This window comes from Embiotoca jacksoni, unplaced genomic scaffold, assembly GCF_022577435.1.
Source record: "Embiotoca jacksoni isolate LCO1_2020_lvr unplaced genomic scaffold, fEmbJac1.0.p SCAF_21, whole genome shotgun sequence".
Classification (NCBI taxonomy): domain Eukaryota; kingdom Metazoa; phylum Chordata; class Actinopteri; family Embiotocidae; genus Embiotoca; species Embiotoca jacksoni.
Genome location: NW_027185352.1, coordinates 3,803,548 through 3,827,832, shown reverse-complemented (window position 1 = coordinate 3,827,832; position 24,285 = coordinate 3,803,548). Strand labels below are relative to the sequence as shown.

General features: G+C 39.6%; 1 protein-coding gene across 7 annotated transcripts in view; it reads left to right on the top strand.

The window, feature by feature from the left end:
- kcnc2 (potassium voltage-gated channel, Shaw-related subfamily, member 2) overlaps positions 1 to 24,285 on the top strand; it is a 90,317-nt gene that overhangs the window by 51,857 nt on the left and 14,175 nt on the right. For all 7 annotated transcript variants that reach the window (XM_069156464.1, XM_069156463.1, XM_069156459.1 and 4 more), the window contains exon 2: positions 21,798 to 22,731. In XM_069156464.1, the coding sequence (XP_069012565.1) occupies positions 21,798 to 22,731 (934 nt within the window). The remainder of the gene's footprint in view (positions 1 to 21,797; positions 22,732 to 24,285) is intronic.

Here is a 24,285-nt window from a genome sequence, read left to right as displayed (position 1 = left end):
ATTCATCTGACTCCCTTTATGATGGAGCACATGACTCAAGCTGTTTGTTGTAATACTGATAATACATTGCACATTAAATTCTTGAGATTTTTGGGATTCAAAATAATAAACTTCACATTATGTATTTTCACAATACCATAACGTATGGATGATGAATTGGTAATAATATCTACCTACTTCAGTAGAATGTCTCTCTTTTACTCAATTCTTACATGTTATGCTACATTCAATAGCAGTAAAGTTTAAGCAAGTAAAACCTGAGTCTTGAACTACAAAATATCACACTTTACTCTTTCGGAGGAAACAGACGCTAAAGATGACCATGAAATATTGTCCAAAATTCTGGAATAAACCAGTAAGTGGACCTTGAGGTAAGATTGTTTTGCCAACTTCAGTATTAACAACATCCATGGTGAAGGTGGGATGGATATGGGGCGCAATGCTGATTGGTTAGGGTGAAGACACCCTTCAACCCAAAGAGAAAACACTATACAAGAACATGATATCAGACTGAATAGTGAAGCAAGACAAAATGGCACTTCAATCTGCAAAGATGGCTAAAAGCAACTTTAAGCACAATTCCATCAGTGCTGATAAAATTAAGTCATACATTGAAAAACCTGCAGTTATAATTCTTTATGAATTAGAAAATTAACCAAGGTCATCAGAGTTGGTCGTAACTATCTCCAACCACCTGACGTATCTCCTCCTTACATGATCCTTCATGGTCCTCTACTGCGGTTTTCAGTCATGCCACATCCTTCTGAATCCTTGTTTTTGGTTCATGCATCCGTCTCCTCCACATTGAAAGTTATTTAACTCTTGCTTTTTTTTCCCCCTAAAATTCACGAGTCCTCACTGAAAAATTATTAAAACGTCACTCCCATTGCAGAGCAATCAGCTCTGACCTTGAACAACTGTGTGAGAGATCACAGCCCATGGTTTATTAATCAGAGCCTGGAGGTGAACAATAACTTCTGCACCACTGACTTGGGATACAGCAAACGAAAAATTTGGATCCGGAGTTTTGAGTTTCAGTAGTGTGGCACTTACCTGTAGGATGATGAGGAGGGAAAACTTCATACCTAGACTGCTCTCCTTCGGACCCTGCCAGCCCAGTTATTTGTGTGTGACCCATTTTGGTGTCGCTTTTGGCTAAATTAAGCCCGTGAAATCTGGAGCAGGAAGCTCGGCAGAACCTAAAAAATAGAAAGTGACAGATAATAGGCTCATTTATTGGAGAAAGTACATGTTGTTTTCAGCAGGATGTAATTGAAGGGAAAGGGCTACGGAAGTCAGCGGGAGGTAACGCACGTGTGTGCGTGTGTTAATTTTTGTGTGTGGACTCGGTCACACACAAAATGTGGTATGTATAGCGGTTTGACTAGGCTTGTTTCTCTCCTTTATCCCTACTCTCCATATAATTGCATGTTTGTATCTTTTAAATGACAATAATGTATTCATATATTCAGGAAATCTTGGGAGGGCTGAGCAAATGCCTGCCAACTAGGCTTTTAATCACAACAGAAGAAAGCCTCTATGCTGACATAAATTTTTACACTCAGAGACAAATACATACACAGACACACACCCGGGCACACACATAAATCACATGTTCCTCTTCGTCTATCTACAAATAGATTACCAAAGGAAGGAACTCTTTAATTATTGTTAAACCGAGCTTAAATGACTGTGCAGTGTTTTTTTTGCACACAAAAAAAAAAAATCGATTGAACAAAACTGACATACAACTAAAAAAATTCTGGATATTTATGATGTGACAACAACAGTTTGTACCAAAACTGTGTTTTTGCTCGTATTAGCTATTCAAAGGTCATATTGTTTAAGGCAGCTGATGTTCCTGTGATGGAAATCATACATCGGGAGTGAAGAAGTTGAAGAAGACTGCCTTGGGTGTCAAAACAGCTGTTTATTGACAGAACTCAATCCATCAATCCATCTCTGAGGTCCTTCTCTTCCAGGTCCAGTTAAAATGTCCAGATAAGGCACCTGCTTCATTCTTTGAAACTTTGAACTATCTCCAAGACAGAAACCTGATTGAAGAGACAGTGAAACCCACTGATGAATGAAAGTCCCTTCACAGATACTGTGTAATGTCACCAGTGTTTATGGGCCAAGACAAGTTGAAGTCAATGGAGACTTGAGTCTTGAGTCAGTTTAGATCAAGTCCAAGTTGAGCCTCAGGTCAGTCAAATCCAAATCTAGTCTGAAATCAGTTGAGACAAGTTCAAGTGAAGCATCAGGTTAATGGAAACAAATATGTGTCAAGTCAGTTGAGACAAATTCAAAACAGACAAGTCAAGTCCAATAAAGACAATAAAAGTAAAATAAGTCTCAAGTCAGTGAGGACTGAATTCAAGTTAAGTCTTGACACATCTGAAATCAGTTGAACAAAATCCAAGTCGGATTTCAGGTCAGTTCAGACTAATTTAAGTCAAGAGTTTAATTCATCAAGACAACGTTTTCAAGTTAACCAAAACAAATCGCAGTAAGTCTTAAGTATCCCGTATAGAGACAAGACAAGTGTAGTCTCAAGTCATTGAAGAAAAGTTTCAAATCCAGTCTGAAATTAGTTTCAACATGTCAGGTCTAAAATCAGTCAAGACAAGTCCAAGTCAAGTCTCAGGTCGGTCAATAGATGTCAAAGTCAAGTTCCCACGAGTGTCAAAGCTGATTGGAGTTCTGTATTATTCTTATTCTGAAGACATGGTTTGACTGAACTTGATTTGTGGTAACAAATGTGAGCCCCAAACATGACCTGAGCCACGAGTCTCTCATCTTGCTTTTCTTAATCCATGATGGACCAATAGCTCACCAAGATAATGATACACTTCCTTTTTCTCAGTGCCTATTATGTCTTCATGTTGTGCACATATTTACATGGATAAAAGAAAACTGACACAGAGAATGAAAGTAAGAAAATTGTACTAATATTTACAATATATATGAACTAATATAGGCGTCAAGTAAACGAGTCGAGTCTCAAGAGGATCAAATCCTTATTTTGCCTACAGTTCTTACATTTTACAAGGAGGCTATTTTTTCAATAGCTTGATTGTTTATTATACAGAGCCTCCATATACACAGCCCTTTCCATAATAGTGAGATCTGATTTTTTTTTATCTGCATTTCAAGACTTATTTTTTGTTTCCCATACTTTGTGAGACATGCTGTGATCCGTCAGCGCTCTTTCAGTTTGTTTTGCTGTAACAAGGTAGTCAAAGTAGTGAGAGATGGATTTTTATGCCAAAAACAATCCCCTTGGATGTCTGGTTTTCACAGTGTGTGTCTGAGCCACCTGGATGTTCAACTTATCAATATTTTTCCTGACAGCACCAGATAGTGTTAAATCAACCAAGAGTAACACACATCAGACAAATCTGACACAAACTAAAACCAATCTGCTTCACATGTTTTCAGCAGCAGCTACCTTGCATGTCGGCCTCTCTCCACCTCAGCCAACACGACAATCCTGTTGCCAAACTGGGGTTCCTCAACTTCGGAGACAGCCGGGCCTTGAGCCCTTTCTGCCACACTGAATCAAACGCGTCGTGGGCCACTGAAATATCAAGGCTGTTAAGTCAAATGAGGCGACTCGTCTTCCATTCGAGCCTTGTCTCTCTGATCCTCCTCCGTTTCAGATTATCATGTCGGACTCTCAGATGTGCCCCAGCCTTGAAATGTGATTAATGTCACATTTACTCTTGGAGGATTTGGGAGCGGAATTTGAATGCAGAATCAAAGGATTGCGTGTTTTATTGGGAGTATGGGCAGTCAGCGTCCTCAGTGGCAAATGGGTGTGTAATGGTGTTTTGGGGCTATTAAGATGAGTGCTGATTTGCATAGTGGCAGTTTTCTTTAGAGACTGGGGTGGCTTGGGGACAAGGAATAAATGCTACAATCCCACTGTCACATTTGGGAAAAAAGGGATAAAAGATGTGCGTCTGTTTATGTCAAACTTTGCTGCAATTCTAAAGATAAGTGTCCAACATTGACAGAAACTTCCCTGAATTTTACTAAGATCCTTCAAGTCTGAATAAGTCTCATTCCCAGTGGGGTCTGAATTTTCAAAATGCATTGATCCCCAAATCAAACTTGAATAAATGGGTTACTGGACATTACAAAATACAACAGGAATGTAACAAGGAAATATGGTTTCACTACCAATTAGCAGATAGAACAAATTAAAATGATTCTTTGTCATATGCTTTCATTTATTTCTGACTTGCTCCTCTCAACTTTCCTATATTTAGGTATTGGCACATTTTTACATATCTTTTATCTTTATCTTTTCTCACAAAACTTCTTAAAAAAATGTTGATTTCCCAATTTTCCCTTTGTATATATAATGCAATGGCAAAACATGAAATAGACACGCCATTACACTAACACAAAATGTGAAATAGTCACACTTTGGCCTGTCTAGGCGTGGCAGTTTTACGAAAACGAAAACGAAACCTACTTCATGCATACAGCCATATGATTTACAGGAAAATTTAACTTTTAGGAAAAACAAACATGGTTGGGGTTACAACAAAAACATGTTTGAGGTTAGGAAACAAAAAGACAACTCAAGAACAACTTTGTCACTTGAGTTCAAACTCTGCCTCCTGCATGGCAATCTTTGATTCAGTCTCTTCATTCATACCACCTGGCCAACATTCCTCAAATGTCCTTTATACTTGGTCACATGATCCTTTCTGACTTTACTTAAAACATTAAACTGTCACGCCTAGAGAGGCCAAAGTGTGGCTCACAGCTATTGTAGTGGACCGGCGCTTTGCAGTGATGCTGGGTTGAATAATGAAATTGGTGTGTCCATGTAAATCTAGAGCAGTCACTGATCCTGGAGTTTATTTGAATGTGTGTGTGCACAATTAGTGTAATAATTGAAAGGACTGTGTAGTTAACACTGAACATTTTGAATCAGGTATAGTTAAGGTTAAAAAAACGAATTAGGTTTTAATATATTTTATCAGGTGTTAGGTTTAGCTAGCAAAACAATTTGATTTTTTTTTTTCTCAGTGATTAAAGGTAAAAGGAAAAGTAAAAAGTTGTATATTCCTGTATACATATTTATTTGTATCTCATTTTAATTAATTCGGTTTTCAGTTATATTTTACCTGTGTTTTATTACATTTTCACATGTTTCAGACCTCCGTACAGAATGCATGATGCCCAAAATCAGACCTGCCGGGTCCTGGTGATACGCTGTTTTTACACACGGTCAACACTGATATTCATGCCACCATACCGTAGACATGCTCACATAAAAATCATCTTTCATGAGTCAATGGTTTGTCTGAGCCATAGGCAAAGCGCTGAAATATTGATGGGCAGATGAACAGATGAAACAGAGAAGCAGTGCGAGAGAGGCGTGCTGGCTATATTTAGTTTCACAGTCTCCCCGGGATCTTCAAGCAGGAGTATTTTTGTCTGACTGGAGAGGTTGAATACAACTTTTATTGTAGGTTTTTGAGTGATGTTACGATAAGCGCTCGCATGCTGTCTCCCCGCTGCTCACTTTAATCTTTGTCTTTAATTCTTTGTTTTCTACCAGGCACTATTTGGGACAGTTTTGACAGGAAATAACGGCTGAAGTAATATTTTGAATTTAATGGTACCAGACAATGGTGGTGACAGTAAACAGATATGTTAAATACACTTTCTGGATTGTTAGCAGAAACAACATTGTTCATACAAGGGAAGTGAAAAAGTATTTAAAATTACTGCTTAATTTTTTAAAGGACACCCATCTCCATAATCTCCGCTTCACATCCTGATATGTGCTTTAAGTACTGTAAATACAGCAAGAGGTTGTAAAGCCATTACTGCTCTTTTCCCACTGAGGACCAACCTCAGAAAATGTAAAAGCTTTTCTAAAGGTATGATGCACTGCCTAAATGACACAATAAAACTAACTGATACGCTTCTTCCTCATTTTCTTGCAGCCAGGTGAAACATACTTAAGCATATAGCATCAGAAAATACATAAAATAAATGTATCAGATAAACATTACTTAAATGCCAAGAGAAAAGCTCCTATAAAACGATGTACATCAATAACACCAGTACATCTGGCTACTGTCATGCCGCCCAAGCTTCAATGGGTAAACAACATCATCATCATCACTCATCAACTTTACACCAAAGACTCATAATCAGCTGACCAAAGAGAAGCAGGCCTTGGTAATCTGGATGTCTACAGGCGAGAAGCTCAAACTCTCTCGACAAAGGGTGAGGAGGACACAAATGACTCAAGCCTTTGAAATAGCACTCATGCGGAGAATGTGTGATAGATTATGAAATGGTCAAAATCAATGCAGCAGAGGCCGAGGTATATGAATCAAACCTCAAAACTGCTGCATCTCAAATGGCATTTCCGAAAAGCCATTCTGCAGAGCGATCTGACAGCCCAGTGGTCAGGGCGCATATCCCATCTGTTTTACAATGTAACAATGCTATGGTTAAGGCTTGGTTGAGTTTAGGGAGAAAAGCAACTGGATTAGGCTTCAAGAAAGACCATGGTTTGGGTTCAAATCCTCACTTGTTAGGATTAAGGGATCTTTATCGTCATGGTTAAGGTTAGGGAAAGTTCATCATCACTGACACCAACACTGATTGCTTCTTGTAAGAATGTAATGTTTTGTTGACTCACTCCTCCACCCCGATCTCCTCCAAACCATCTGACTTCCTGTTTTGTTCACATCATAATTATTATTACCACTAGAGAGTGTGTGGTTTTGGTTCTTCTGTGGTTTTGCTGAAAACCTGAGGCGTATTTTTTTTTTGATATCCTACAAATGATGTGAGTAGTGGTTAAGGTTAGGGTTAACTGCGCTCTTAAAAAGTGACCTAAATCCCCTCAAATATAAAACATTCCTTCGTCCACAGTTTAGCATCCGAGCAGCTTTCTCCTGACCCTCATAGTCTCTGTGTGAATGAAGTCAACAGAAGCTGGCAGGGAGTCAACCATCGGTACCTCAGCTCCTCCACCCTCCCCTCTGACACCGACTTCACCGACTTATAGTGACAATGATTTATTCAAATTAGAATGCCTGGAAATTTTTGATAGGCTATTTTTAGAGCCGGCATGTGGTTGGTTGCCAAAAGCTATGGGTTTAGAAGGGTTCCCCGAGTGAGCTGGCTGCCATGTCACAGCGAGCTGTTTAATGAGGACGGGGAGGAAGTGTGTGTGAGCGGGGGAGACAGTGACGAAAAGAAAAAGGGGAATGGCACATTGTCTTGTCATGTGGAAGTGCATCTGTGTTTTCTGGTCAGGAGTCTGGGATTTGTTTTCTGCGACGTCCTCTCACATCCATCCTCTTGTCATTTGTTGATTCTCAATTTGCAGCAAAAACATTTTATTGAAACCCATCTTTTTAGCTGAGTGAGTGACAGCAAATCCCGCTCTTGTTTTGTCATCTGTCGGTGCTAAAGACAAAAACAACAACAGCAACAACAACAAAACAGATTATATCCAGGAAAAGGGAGACGTGGAGTGTGAGAGTGAGGGGAAACCCTTTTCCCTCCCAAAGAGCACAATCGTTAATTTTCCCCTCCGCTGCCTCGTCCGCCTCCTATTTTTCTTCCCTCCGTCTCTTCATACTTGCGATTCACCATCTTGAGCTGTCAAAAAAAAAGGAAAAAGTGCTGTTACCATGGCGGCGGCTGATGAAGGGAAAAAAAAGTGCGGCCCTGTGTAGAAAAAAAAAACATGCTTTTGTTTGGGGACTTTATTGTAATGTAGGACAATTCATTAGTAGCCTCCTTTTCTTCGCTGTCTCTGATATTCCCTGGGACTCATCACTGTCCTCTCAGGCACCCGCTTTATTTTTATCCAGTTTTATTTAATAAAAGAAATACCATCCAGCCTTGTCTCTATAGAATAAGGCTGCGAAGGAAATCAATTACTTGGCAGTTTAATTAAGTATGCACTACAATGGTCTTTAAATGAGCCATTCGGCTAACTACACTGCATAATGTTGATTTAACCACTGTTTAATTTTAGATTGGGGAACTCGATGTGACCGAACTTGCAAATACAGACATCATGTCTATTTCCAAGCATGCACTGGTCTCCTCCTACGGGCTGGCTCAGTTATCACGCAGCATGTCGGCAGATATACTGACTGTACTGTACGTGTAGCTGATGGCCTGTACACTTAAAAAGACAGTCATCAAAAGGTTTTCAAACCTCACAGGGCTTGTTAGGAGGTCCTTCACATTAAATGCACTCTGCAGACGAGCTTCAGTTGTACAGAACTTTAAAAGGTTTCTCTAAATTGTACTTTATATCAGACTTTGTTATCTGATGCAGAAGACATTCTGAGCTTTATACCCACTCTGCAATGTTTGCATTGTATGTATTTAGCAGACTGACCTGTCCTGGGTGACTTGCAGTAAGTGCAGCAGTCTAAAACAGCATAAATAAACACAAGGACTTGTCAGCCGCTTCCCCCTCCATTCACACTTAAAAGGTCAAACAAGTGAATAATCTGTAGTTCACATTGAAAAAAGTGTGCCAGCTCTTGTTTATGTCTGCATGTGACTCAGTTGAGTTAGTGAAATAGCACAAATGGATCTAAAGAGTCACAGTCAACTTGTGATTTTATAACCCAACATGTCTCATATTTTGATGCCACTGTTGGGGGATAAATTGGTATTGTCTCGTAGGATTGCAGCGTCTGACGTCAAAATCTGACATTTATACCGGCATGCTCAGACACTTTATGGAGTAGTTACCTGGGGGATTAAAACCTATTCATAAACTGTGTGTGAGTGGATGTGCTTGTCACCATCAATTTTACATCATCGGTGTGTTTATGAGGAGGAGGAGGGTGCATTTAAACCTAAGTGTGTTGAAGCAGTTCACTAAAACTCAACCCTGTGCTTAAGAATTCAGTTTAATCTGCCACTTTACAGTTTCTGTTTGTTCAGAAGCAACAGTTTGTCGGATAAAGGTAAAGGAAAGACAACGAGCTATTAAGTTCATGGAGGTGATAACTTTTCATATTGGTGGTTTACGTTATGGATGAGCTTTTTGCTTCAGTATAAATATGTATGGAGGGATCAAATATTGTACTTTTTTGCAGCACTTTATATTTAGATAATACTTGAAAGATGGCAACCACAGTATTTTCAATGTTAGTCATCGAAGGCACTTTATGGTTACGGTTTAAGAAACAAATGCCAACATTGAGTGTGAGAGACATGAACTCTGGGCTCCTTCATGAAAGTTGAAATTACCACATGTCACACAGGACACACATCTGCATTGGCGCTGAACATTGCCCCGTAAAGCATGCGTTGCAGATGTGGCCAGTGTTAACAACACCTCATTATAACACTTTGTATATACATGTGTGACACTGTAAGATGATGGATGACATAGCTATGTATAACTTTTACTGATATGAATAAGGGTGCCGATTCAAGCTCAGGAAGCAGAGCATAACAGCATTAAGTCGTGGTGACAATGCTTAGCTAAAGTTAACATAGTGATTGGAATCAGTTTTGTTCCGTCTCCATCCAGCTGCCTAAACCTCCAACCTGGTGGGATCACAGGTTGCCAAAACTCATAAACAACCAGTAGTGTAATCTATTTGACTTTTGTTTACAAGCCCTGGTTCGTTGGTTGCTAGGCTGCGTGAAGAGAGGGAGGGGCGGTGAGAGGGATATATGCATAGAGAGATGCTCTCCTGTCGGTGGTCGATGTTGCTCCCTGGTGTGTTGTCGGTACCGTGGGTTGTAGTAATGGGGGGGGGGGGGGGGGGTCGCTTTGAAGAGACACAAGATGACTGAGTGACAGACACGAGCAACACATGGAGGGCTATCTCTCCCCAGGGGTCTCCTCTTCCAGCTGGAGCTGGGCTCGCTGTCTATGGGAGACAGACAGACACAGAGAGAGGACAGCTTTGGATGCGTGCACCTCTGCATATCTAGTTAGGTTGTGGACCTCTAGCAAAATATATTTATTTATTTTTGTAATTTGTTATTATTTTATTCCACTTAACAGACCCTGCTATGCAGTAATTTACATACATTTGATTTTGTGCCATCAAGATCAGTCTTGGTCTTGTCTTTGGCCACTTGGAGGCAGCACAACAATCCCATAATATTGACAAATAATTGACTCTTAAAGCTGTTCTGGTCAATATGCTAGCAAACAATGATTTGCACATCCAGAATACACACAGAAACGTTCATTTTGAGTCATGTTTTTAGTGATTCAATACATGTAATTCCAATATTCACTCTCATTTTAGCTGTTTTGACCATTTTATAAAGAATTCTGGCTCTTATGGTTGACTTTCAATCCTGAGCTCACCAGCTAGTGTTGGGGAGTAACTTGTAATGAAGTCACGGGATTAAATTACAAAATAAATGCAATTGTAATTGTTCACTGAGAAACCAAATATACAATTAAATACAGGTTCCATTCAAAATGTTGATGATTACAAAGGGGGTACATCCGAATATAATCTTTTTGGAAAAAGCTTATATGTAGACTATAACACTCTATACAACACATAACTTCCTGATCTTCTGCTTTGCATCTTGACTTCATAGGAACGTCTCCTGTCTACATCTATCAGGCTCCATTCATTAGCAAGTTTGCACTCAAATTTGTCAAAAAATTGGGAACAGTTCTTTGCCCTGTTGAGAGTTCTGTCATCACTCAGCCAGGAGTCGACCTGGATGTAGATTTGGTTTGAGGTTATGGGAACATTTTTGTTACTGCTGTCAGTTGTGATCAACATACTTGTGATTTGTTTTGGTGGTTGTGCTGAGATCAAAACCTTTTAATCTAAATTCAAGTTATATTTGAAGAACTTTTAATAAAGGTTTGACAGAAATCAGTGTTGAGTTCTGTTGTGAGGTTTACATAGGGCCTCGTTTACATTTATATCGTAGGACTGTTCAGCTTTATTGCCCAGTTTAAAACGTGTTATAAAAGTATTCAAATCTACTTTAAGGAGATCAGTGAGGGTGGGCTGGGGGCACCAATGGGTTTTTCCGTTTTACTTCGTTTCTTGATAAGTCTTTTTTTTTTTGTCTGTGTGTGTTATATCTGAACCTACAGAAAAATAAAACAGTTGATCACCAAAACAAAATCTACTCAATTCCATTACTTGGAGTAAATTACTTATTACATTTTTATACTGTAAACTATTACATTTGAAGAAGTTACTCTCCCAACACTGCCACCAGTTGCTAACTTTGTCTGTCTGCTGTTGACAGCCAGCAGACAGGTTGTGTACTGTGGCTTTGTCAGAGCTTTTTCCCTGAAAAAAGCTTCCTGCTGCTGCTCCTGGAAAGAACTTCCATGAGCATGAGTCAAACAATGAACCAGAGCAGTTAAGCTATGAGGCCTAAAACCAAAGCAATGAACTAGATGATCCCAGAATGTTTTTTTTCATAACTTTGGGGAAAAGCAGAGCTGGCCGATAATTCTTGGTGTCGGTTCACAATAAGCATTACCTTTGACATTACACAAGACGAGGAAATTCCTTGTTAATATAAAAACATTGATTAATGCAGCTTTAATCAGTAAATCATTTACTAATGTTTTGTAGGTATAAATGTTAAAAGTGACAGATGTTGGTAAATCTTAACAATGTTCACAGTTACAAATGTTAATTGGTCACTCATAAAGGGTCACTGGATATTACTTTTTAAAGAACTTTTCCACTGAAAATAATAGTTTTACCAATTTAACATGCCCATGTGGTGTTTGTTTTTTGCTATGCTATACAACATATCATGAGTGAAACATGGAGACAATGCCAAGGCTGAGTATTTTTTGTAACTGCATCTGTTTTGGGGCAGCGAGAGAGGCAGATACTGTTAGCAAATTCATAGTACTGAGAGAAGGCAGTTACATCTAAGCTACTTTACGGTTTTTTATTCTTGAAAATCATCTAAATATATATTTTTGATGAAGAAGGATGGTTTTCACAGATTTAATCAATGTTTAGGGAGGGACTTCAATAAATGAATAGTAATACATGTCTGCAATTAAAAAGCTTAATAATTCATAAACAAATGCAGTCAGTCTGCCAAGGTTATACATTATTTATAATGATATAATAATTATTTATATTATATATATATATATATATATATATATATATATATATATATATATATATAAGATTTTTCACCTGCATACCATCATCAATGATCAGCCTCCCTTTGGACAGTGAATTGAAAGTGAATATGAAAGATAAAACACCAGACACACTGATACAGGACAGAAACCAGATGAAGCCCAACAAACCAAACTCAAAAGAGATTCTGCAGAGGGTGAAGAAAATGTGGGTAAACTGGCTCAAGCTGGATCTACCCTCCAATAGACAGCAATACATGTGTGCTGTCGTTGCATACTGAACAGTGATGGGTGAATCCATGTGGACGTGCAGTTTAACAAGTCTGCAGACTTCATGTGTACACAATGATAAAGCCCTAAATCCAAATTGAAATTATAACCGGGCATCCGAGCAGAAACAGAAGGGAAACCACAAACCCCCAAACCCCACAGGTTTAATTATGTCAGTGTGTAGACGTGTGTGTGTGTGTGCGAGTGTGTGTCTGAGATCCTCTTAGACTGTGTTAGCACCTCTGGGGTCCCCTCAGCCTGATGATGTCACAGCAGCTTTACTGAGGACCGAACCAACTCGACAGTGGACGATGGTCTCGGGCCAGGATCGGAGCGCACAGCTTCCACTCAGTGTCAAACAGATGGTGGCAGTCCCAAGGAGGTGAGGGCAGCTTGCACTCTGATTGGCTGAGCCAGCAGGGTTGTTTCTGAAACAGAGCCTGAGTGGAGTGATGGGCTGTGAGTGTGGTGGGGGGGATTTATCAGTGGGAGGATGCCAAGGTTTGTGAACGATATACGGAAAAATGTGTGATCCATGGGGTCATTCTGTTTTTAGCTTCCTGACTGAGTGCTGGAGCTCCCAGGATCTACCATAAAATATTTCAAATATAACTTGGGTTAAGTTTAGAGATTAATTCATGCAGGTCTTACTCACAATAAAATGGCAAATCACTTTCCAACTTAGCAGAAAATTTTAAAATAATTTATCTCTCCTTGACAGTTCAAAAATCCTACAACTGTATTATTAGATTTTGAGGGGGTGGATCAACCAAATTACAGAAATCCATTCATCTCTTGCCATATTGGTAATTTAGGTTTTATTTGTCAAGTTTTTGTCTCTGACATACATGCTACAACCCAAATACAATGGGGGTGATTCAAATTTAAATTTTAACGCTCACAGCCCTATACATTATTAAAATGCAAAACAATTGGCAGTTATTGGCCTCTGGGGTTCCAGGTCAATTGTAAAGCACTTAGTTGAAATGTAATTTAATTTCCTGAAATGAGAATGCTTTCTGTATAGTTGGTGCTTTCTGCAGTTCATCTTCCGGTGGAGTCAGCGGGGCTCAGGTCTGTTACATTGCACGCCTTCAGACGTATTTGAGAGGAAAAGTGTTTTGTCTACCATTTTTTTCTGACCTCCTGATCTGGTCATTTTTCCTTGATTTTTCTCCTTCAAGTTTGGGTAAACGTTGTTAAATAGTTTATTGTGTTGTTCATTTCGTGTTAATTGTTATTTCCTACTTTGTAGCCTACAATGTTAATATGCAAATAAAGGAACACAAAGGTTTGTGTACTGCTTATAAATGCTAAATATGAGGGCCTACAGATTTTTTTGTTGCCTCAATTGATTAAAAACAGTTTTTTATTCCCCCCTCATTCATGAAAAACGATCATCGCCGATACGAAAGAAAGTAGAGAATAATGGAAGACATTTTATCTGTATGTTAGGTTAGGTTAGGTTAGGTTAGGTAGTTATTTTATTAATCCCCGAGGGGAATTTTTTTTCGCTACAGCAGCATACAGGAAGCAATAAGATAATAATAGAATAATAGAAAGCAATAAAATAGCAGTAAAATAGCAGTAAAACATATAAAATATAAAATGCACAGTATATACAGTATATATATAAATATATATATATATATATATATATATATATTATATACAAACAACAAACAACCAAGAAACACAGACAACAGTGTTATTGTTGTGTGATGGATTTTGCATTGTATGTGTATGTGATTACATTTAATTGATCACTTATCGTTGGTAAACCTGTAACCTTCAAAACACAGCCTTTTCCTTTTCATTAGTGTTTCCATGTGACGTCCATCCTGGTGTATCACTTACTGTTTACAGCCTGAAGTTGCTTAGCTGCAGTGTCAGCGCCCTGACCGACCGACTCCGGGCAGATATAATCCGCCGGGGGATCGTGTGATCCAAGCGGTTTGATCTGACATTTTACTCGTGACTCTTCACCTGGTCGTGGACAGGCAGAGTTTCAAGGAGTGGCAGAGAGGTCTTGTTCAAACTGATGTGATTATGAGGAAGGACTCCCTGCTTCAGGACTGTGACAGCAATCCCATCCCATCAATGTGGCGGTGACGGGGCTGTTGACAGAATCAGTTAGGTCCCAATAAAGCACTCTGTACAGTACATCAAAAAAAAAGACACATAGAGCTTCTGGATGAGGCACTTAAAGAACATTGAGTTAACTTGAGCTTTGCTTTACAATTAATTTTATTTTGAAATGTATCCCATATGCAGTTGTTCTGCCTATAGTTCTTTACACGAATTAAGACAGGGCGGATGTGATCGCAACGCGTGTAAGGAAACATGTTAATGATGGATTCTTTCCTGGAGGAGACTTCCAGTTCTTCCTGTGGGTGTTGAGTGATTGACTCACTGATATGATTCAACACAGGCACAATGAATAAATGCTAAAACTGAAAGTGGCTAAACAAAATGAAGGGCTTATCTTTCCTGCATTTACTGCGATCATCTAGCCAGTTGTTTATAGTGAATAAGAATGGACAAAAGCGAATGTGTATGAATATATTCATTTAATCTTATCTGTGTCATTAAAATCTTCATAAATTACTTTTAAACTCTCCCTTAGGTGACGTGTCCAGTTTCCTGTTTTGAAAACTGTCAGACAAAAATGAGTCCAGATGCCTCTGTAGAATACATGTGATATACACTGTACACATGTATGGGATTTTATTTTGAAAATCAATTTCTGACATAATTTTCTAATACGTCAAAGGGGAACTGTACAGTGTTACATATCAGAGGCTGTTCATAAGTCTCTGGAATTAATACTACAAAGTGTAATAGAGCATTGTGTTCAAAAAAATTATACCAAGTTACGTCACTTGACTCAGGTTAAAGATTACCAGTTTGAAAAAGAAAAACTTCTGGAGCCAACTCTTGGTCTCAGCTGAAGGCCTCTAAGAACAAACTCGAGCCTCTAATATGAATTGTTGGCAGTGAAGTTGTACTGTGGATAATGTAGGCAGAACGTTTGGACAACCAAGAAGAATGCATGAAATTAAAGAAGATAACTCTACTTCCGCTCATAGACTTTATATAAAAGTGGACACAACTTTCCAGTCTGAAAAAGGAGGCTGATGCGGAAGTGCCGAAAGCTGCAAGACCACTGAGTGTTTTCTGGCCGTCCATCTGAAAAAATTCCCGTCATTAACTAAAAAATAAGTTGCAAAAAGACGTGCAGACACGACATCTGTTCGGTGCTGCAGTCAGGTCACAGTTATCGGCGGGACGTAGTATCACCAGTTGTCCAATGAGATCAAGTTAAAACAGTGCTTGCTTCTCCCCCTAGCTCCTCCCAGTCCAAATATGGTCACCATCAGCTCCAAACTGCTCAAAATAGCAAGATAGCGCCAGCGAAAATCCGAACTCAAGGCGTCATAACGGCTGTTCACACACCAATGGGTGATGTCACTGTTGTTTGCTGCACTGATGTTTATCCTTCTTGTTTAACAATGTCTAGGAGTGCAATACTAAGTCCGTAAAGTATTCTTCTCTATTCTTCTTTTAAATAACTGGGTTGCCAACCTAAACATTTCAATTGATCATTGAATTGACATATTGCATTGATCGACATGACAACCATCAGTCTACATCCCTGCTCCTCCATGCCCACAATCTGCTGACGATCTCACCCATCCGCATGGGTGAACAAAAGACTCCTCTTGCAGGCGAGCATCAGCCTATGCTAATCAGTGAAATCAGCCTCTACAGTTATTACTTTTAATGAGAACCTACATGCATGAAGGTCACAGGTGTGACCTCTGCAGCAGCCACCTCGGCACATTATCAGCAGACTGAGAAACTCCTCGGCTAAAAGCCTTAAGTGTAATGAAAAAAGGTCTGAAAAGTGGGGCTGGTCCTCGAGCTAAATTAGATCTGCATTGTTCAGAGATGAACCGTCTGCGCTACATCTGCCCTGCGCTGCCTTCAAAGAGCATTACAGAAGTACAGGACTTATTTAGCATGCAGAGTGTGTCTGCTGGAAATCAGGATGTTGAGAAGCATGTGCTTTTTGCAATCACATGGTGGGTTAGCCCCTTTGCATTTTTAATGTCTATGATAAATAACCTTGTGAGACTAAGTGTGTGTGTGTGTGTGTGTGTGTGTGTGTGTGTGTGTGTCTGTGTGTGTATAAACAGGGGCATCAGTGTGTGAACCGGCATGTTAGTTAAGACGTTATGCATGTGCATTTTGTGTCTGGCCGGTGTAATGTGACATGATTCAGATGTTACAGGATGGCGTGTGCTGGGGAGGTGATACATCCTCACTCAGCAGACACGAACGGAACAAAATTACCGCCCAGCACGAGACAACAGTTGTTATTAGTTGGCGCAGCATTCGAGCAGCCGAAGGAAACAGCTCGGGCAGTCCTGCTGTTCGTTTCCAGCCAATGTCATGATAAGAGGAAGATGGAGATAAAGACACAGGGAGAGGGGCGTGGTGAGATAGAGAGAGCAGCAGGTGGAGGATTGTTGCCTCAGGAGTTTGCATGTTGAAAGGAAAAAAATCATCTAATACAAAAAAAAAAAAGAAAAGAAAAAAAGAAAGTCTGTCACCTGTGATTTTGGAGCCACTATGGCTCAAATGGTCAAATGGTGGCTCAAAAAAACATTGAAAAGCATTTTTGTAGACTGCTGAGGTAAAAAAGCGTGACATGCTGTAAGTGCGGGACATTTAGCATTTCATTTTTCATTTTCAATTCAATAACAGGACAAATGATCAGTTTTGGCCATTTGCGTCATGTGTCATTCAGGATGGTTGGTAGAGATTCCTGTGTTCACTGTACAACTTGCATGTATTCAAAGACAAAGCGAGACATATGACTGTAAAGTTGGTCATGTCTGTTTACAATATAGCCCTCTGTTTTTTTCTAATTAATGACAGACTTTGGCTTTGAGGCAACAATATTTGTTTGACTTTTAATGTAGTCCCACCTTAAGTATGCACTTAGGTTTTGTGGTTGTTTTTTTTAACCTCTTGTCACTCCCAGGGCCTCGAATACTGCAGTTTTGTTAAATCTTCTGGCTTCACAGAGAAAATCACAATTTTTGTGCCTGTGCCCTGACTGGAGGAAGGAAGTCATGTGATGGAGGATAAAGAGTGACCACGAGGCCACATGAGAGGTGCTGGTTGCATGAGCAAGCAAAGTTAATGTGGATTTATTTTAGATAATGTAAGTAAGTGAACTTACAAATGGTATTTTAACTTATAACATATGTAAATGATCTCAATCCAAACCAATGTATTTTCTTAAACCTTAACAAATGGTTTTGGTGCCAACAACCTAAAGCCCCTTGTGTGTATGTTTGAGACGCCAGCAGGCTTGAATAGAACGGCACCATTTCATGTCCTGGGATGAGAATTGGTTTGTTCTTTAGAAATGACATATTCACTCACAAACAGAGATGTTTGGCCTGGTCAGCGTCATCTTGTCTGAAGGTACGCAGTGTATCAACTACTCAACCTCAAAACACAAATTTATGAGTTATTTGTAGGTATTAAGCCCTAAAAAACTACAGTCGTACGCTGCTTTCCAACCAAATGGAAAATGCCTCACCTTGAAAAAAATGAAATAGCGATTTCTTGATTTCAGAACTATTAATATGACATTATATGCTGTCTGCCATATGAAACTTAAGTTGTTTACATCTGACATTATGGAAATCTTTGAGTTTGGAATTCAGTATGCTCAACTTGGACACTTTTGACCCCAAACGTGAATGAAGCGCAGTTCTTCTAAAACATGTGAAACTATTGAAGTAGAATTGCATTGAAGAAACTTTACACTGTCTGTTTTTTTTGGTTTTTTTTACAGGATATCAGCATGTAATAGAAATAAATGTGAAAATAATTCCATGGCGCAGCTGATAGCAAGAGTCAGTGGAGTTTCTGTGATTTGCAGGTGAAAAGATGTTTAGCTATGAAACTATGAATATTATTAACTAGATTTATTTCAACACTTAACAGTTCATGGTAATATTTTTAAGCAAATCCAAAGTAAAAAGTGAAATCTTTCACATACAGTCCACTGTACTGTGCACTGTTCCTGTGTAGGTTCATAAGTAATTACAGGAATAGTGTCTCGATTACTACGGCCTAGCTTACAACCTGGATCAGTCTGTAGTCGAAGGGCAAATAGACCAATTTCTATATAATCCTTGCAGTAACCAACTTTCTACTACTACTACAACTACTACTGTATGTTCCCTACCATGGGATATATATATATACACACAATTTTAATAAATATAAAAGTGAGATCCTGGACTGATTCTAGGATGTAGCAGTTAGATGGTGTTGAGAGATGCTGAATAAAGTCCACTAACTAAAGGTGTTAATTGCATCGTGCTGTGGATTTTAAACAGTCTCAGTGGAAGATGATGAACACGCACACTCGTAAGTCAATAAAGCCACATGTATAATATATACAGAGAAGCAGTAACATGAACGCACGCACACAGTTCAGGATAAGGGTGACCCAAATAGTGGCAATGATATTTCGATAGTGTGTGAGTCACGCAATCCAAAAACAAGTGTGAAACAACTTCTTTAGAGCTCAGTAGGCAGAGCGCACCAGTGGACGGATTGTGGGAGGAAGGTGGAGAAGGAGCATAGTAGGCTGCGTGTGTGGAAATCTGCTCCGTCTAGCTCCCGAAGAAAGTGGTGGATGTTAACAATTTGAGGCCGAGCTTCATCCGGGGCAGAGGAGTATCTGGATGTGAGCTGTGCGTTGGACAGGTGGTTTGATGAATGCTTTGCCAAAGAAGACCAAAATACAAGATGTGTTGAGCAAAAGAAAAAAATATATTCTAAATGACACTCAATGGGCAAATTCCAAACCGGCCCCCACGAGGGTGTACACAGTCTCACTCCGTTCAGCCGCATTAAGTGTCGTTCCCAACCAACTGCCCTGAAGTGGTAGTGGGTGATTCAGCCCTCCAAGTTGGTATCGATGCAAGCTAACAAACCTCGCTCCCTGAGAGGTGTCGGACTGCTGTAGAGACCGGAGTGACACGCCACACATGTACAAATGTTAGTTCCATACGGTTATATATAGGGTGTAGGGACCGGATTGGAATTGGGCCACCATGTAATACCGTTAACAGAACCGAATGAGCTACAGTCTATCAACATGTTATCATTTTACTGTCGACATGTCAAGTATAATCAATACATTTTATTTCAACAAATAAGAATAATCAAGTTGTTTTTTTTTTAAATAGAACAAATGCATTTTGCATATAGCACTCCATTGTCAGTGTTACTGTTATTGCTCTGAATGAGTGACGGTTGTTGGTGACTGCTCCGAAGCTCACTGCTACTCATGTCTGTTGTTTTCCCTTCTCGACAATAACATTTTAATGAATTGAATATTGTCTGTCCCTGTTACCTCGTCTAAAGCAGGTGACTGTATAACATCTCAATGAAACCTCTTTATTTCAGCTTTTTTTCTTTTTTTTTTTCATTTTGGCAGTAAATATGAATATGAATGTGGGTGTTGCCAAACAGCACCCAAGAGGATCCTTGTCTCTGCTTGACTTTGCCTTTGGACACTGCTGCCCAGGCACACACGGGGGGGCGAATGAGAAGAGATTACTTTTATCTGTCGCCAATTTAAGACCGTAAAACTTGTTTTATGTCTTACAGTGCGACCCAAAATAAGTGATCACAGGCAGTGTTGGAGATGCCAAAACATTTTTTTTTTAAATATCAGTAATGACAGAGATAATGTTTATGAGATAATAACAAGTTTTTTTTTCTTCACAATTGCATCACAAATGTCCAGCTTAAAGGTAAGGGTATGCCAGCCAAAAAAATTGTGATTGCAGTCAAATATGTTACCAGTGAATGAGTAAGAAATAAGTCCTATTTGATACTTAAAATTAAGGTGCAACAGTTAATATTATATTTTAGTCTGAAAAAACAATCTTAACTCACTAGAAACCGTGAATGGAGTTTTCCCAGTTGACATTCACATCCAACTCCAAAGACCATTCTTGAGAAGAATCAAGGGGTATTTGATGGAATTTAATGCTCTTGACTAAATTGTACAGTGAATCTTGATTCAAGAACATTTTGCCAAGCCTTTCTAACTCTGTGTCCTTTATAGGGAGTTTAAGCAATAAGTAACAGTACAAATGTTCATCCTCCTTTACCGAAAGGAGATTTGTCTTTTTTTTTGTTCATTAGGAAAACTTGAATGCCTTGCTTTTGGAAATGAGCCGCAAAGAATCTAAACTGAAATTCGCAAACGTCTATTAACCTTAATATCTGTAGTCACAATTACTGACAGCACAGGTTATACACAGTACTGGTAGATATTTGGGTTATAAAGGTGCACACATTAATGCCCAACCATTTTGTAAGTGAAGTTCAGTTTATTAAACTTGCATTTGCAGTTTGATGCATGTCCTTTGTTTTTGCTGCTGTACCAAAACCAAAACCACCAGACCAAGGGACATTCAAACCATGAAGTTTGTGTACCGTAATAAGTCTAGTAGGCATAAATGCACTTACCACTATCCCCAAAAACAAGTCGACTGGTCTTATTGACTCAAATCAAATAGGTCCGGGGATCGGAACCACTACAATGGGTCACAAGATAAATACTTTTGCTTCTACTTTGACTTACATTTCCTGACCTCTTCAAGTCTCTGAATGGAAAAAAAGACTTATTTATTAAATTATTATTGGTTGAATTGTTTTTGATGAATGCATACAACCTGTGATAAGAAGTACCAAGGTTTGGAACCACTGATCCACATCGGTGCAGTGCTTCATCTTTGTGTATTTCTGATACTTCAAGGCAACAGGTAAATTCTGTCGTACCTGACACTACATAGAAAGCAATGACACGGAACTGTGGTATAACTTAGCAACACAATAAGAGATTTACACAAATGTCCAAAAGGCAAACATGGAAAATACATATGGAATACAGAAGAGGTTGTTTTTTTTTCTCAAAGATTTTGAGGTCTTGTTTTTGCTAATCTACTCACCTACTTATTTTACTACCAACTGCTCAAAATTAGCAGTAGCAGAAAATGTATTTTTACTGCCTCTGCGTTCCCATGTTATCTTTCCACCAGGAGCACAGAGAAGTGTGTGTTTATTTGTTGCTCTTGCTAATAGACTGTTCCTCTCTCTGGAGTCCTTTCAAATTGATTTAAGTTAATTAAACACGTCTGAGTTCAATCTCTTTTTCAAGAGCAAATTAATTGATTGATCTTGGTGTTATGTTGAAACCTGACCCAGTGAATTGAATGTCAAGTAAAATGTAAGAGATGGACTGAAAATAACGTGTTTTTCTCTTCTTTCTTTTCCTCTCCTGCAGTTTATTGCCTTTGCATCTTTGTTCTTCATCCTGGTCTCAATTACCACCTTCTGCTTGGAGACTCATGAGGCTTTCAACAAAATTATCAACAAGACAGAGTTGATGAGAAACAGCAGCGTGCCTGACTCGGGTCCTCAGTATGAGATTGAAACTGACCCAGCGCTCACATATGTGGAGGGCGTTTGTGTCTTCTGGTTCACCATTGAGTTCCTGGTGCGTGTGACCTTCTGCCCAGTCAAGTTGGAGTTTATTAAGAGTCTTCTCAACATCATCGACTTTGTGGCTATTCTGCCTTTCTATTTGGAAGTAGGGCTGAGTGGTCTTTCTTCAAAGGCTGCCAAGGATGTGTTGGGTTTCCTCAGGGTGGTGCGTTTTGTTCGTATTCTGCGTATCTTCAAGCTGACACGTCATTTTGTGGGGCTTAGGGTGCTTGGCCACACGTTACGGGCCAGCACCAATGAATTCCTGCTGCTCATCATCTTCCTGGCGTTGGGAGTGTTAATTTTTGCCACCATGATATACTATGCCGAACGAATCGGCGCAAGGCCCAACGACCCCACTGCTAGCCTCCACACCAAGTTCAAGAACATCCCCATTGGCTTCTGGTGGGCCGTGGTAACCATGACGACATTGGGCTATGGTGACATGTATCCAGAGACCTGGTCAGGCATGGTAGTTGGCGCATTGTGCGCTTTAGCTGGTGTACTGACGATAGCCATGCCTGTGCCCGTTATTGTCAATAACTTTGGGATGTACTATTCCTTGGCCATGGCCAAGCAGAAGCTGCCCAAGAAGAGGAAGAAACACATCCCCCAGGTGGTGCAGGGGGGGTCCCCCACCTACTGCAAAGCTGATCTCAACACCACCTGCAACAGCACCCAAGGTGACCTGTGCCACGTCAAAGGGAGCAGGGTACTAGAACGCAACCGTTCAGGTAAGACCATATGGCCATATGGAAGAGAATATTATGAGCAACTTCAGCTCAGCAGTTAAATTCAGATTACACTGAAGAGTATTAGTTATGTAGTGACAGTAAACACAATTCACCAGGGACCTCATCTCAGGCAGAAAGCAGTGGCCATTTGACAGATTCCCCCTGAGACTAGAAATGGTTTCCCCTTGTGATCCACAAGCACCACAGCAGCTCCTTCACAGAAGACTAAGTTTTTTTTGCCTTGCAGTCTTCATCTGCGGTTGCCACAGGGATAAGGGAGGCAAACGCAAAAGGTACTGAGAGTACGACATGGACGTGTGAAAGAGCTCAGGCTGATAAGATATCAGAGTCCTCGTTGTGTCTAAGTCGTTCTTCCAGTAGGGATTGTTAATTTGTTATTCCGATTGTATGTGGTTGATTTTTCCTCTGGGCCTCTGTCAGTGTTTTACTCTGACACATTTAACATTGATGGAAATTAGTGTTGACCTCAGTGTACCGACTGTCTTTGAATTCTAGTGCTAAAATTCCTGAGGGTACATGCACACATTGGGCTTCTTCCAGTCTTTTTGATTATTAAGTCTCAGTACCTTGAATTGAGTAAATAAGTAGAGAATAATTAATGTCTTTACTGAATGCACAAACAGAATCAGTCAGGTTTAGTCACCTTTTTGTTTTTATTCCAGGTTGTTTAGAATACAGTCTGCAGAGTTGCTTTCCTTTTCAGTGTCCTTTGGATTGCTGCATGCTTTATGTTTTAGCGTGAAAGGTTTTATTCAACATACAGTACATATACATTTTGGTCACATGTGAAGGAGGGTTCTGATTTCTAATATATGGTTTCACTAAGACTAATGTGAGGCCCTTAAAATCACAAGAAATACCCTTTTTGACTATTCAGAATATTTAATTCATTGTGGTGTTGAGATTACTATATCATGATATCTGCATTATGTTGATCATTTTTATCAGCAGTATTATCTCTCCTATCTCATGAACCCAGGTCAAACCAAAGGTTCACGATGACACAAAGCTGTTTGAGAACGCTGCAGTGTTAACTTGCCTGTTTCAGCTCGACTTTGTCTGACCGTGTCGCCTGCAACTCAGCTTGACAATTCTCAAGTGGGCAGTTTTAGAGTAGAGGTCACGATAGTTACGTGTTTTTTCTACTCATTAGACGAGACCCCAACTCCTCTAAACGTTAGAACTGCAAAGAAAAAGACGGGAGAAATTGACAAAACAGACGAGATCTCCTGTCTCAAATTCACGACATTAATTTGCTGAAGCTCTCTGTGTAATCTGTTAAAGGGCAACTCCAAATTTTCTACCCACTCATTTTCATTTTCTTTAAATCTATGTTTTCGACATTTCATGTCAGCAAATGCTGCAATGCTGCAAGTAAGAGTTGGACACTGGCAAACTGCAAGTAACTGCAAGTTTCAACTTATCTTGAAGACATTTGTTTGGTCTGAACTGGCCCTTACGTGTTGTTGACCCTTCCCTAATCCCCTCTGCCAGCAGCAGGTGTCCAGTTGTACTGTAGTTTAGCAACCATAG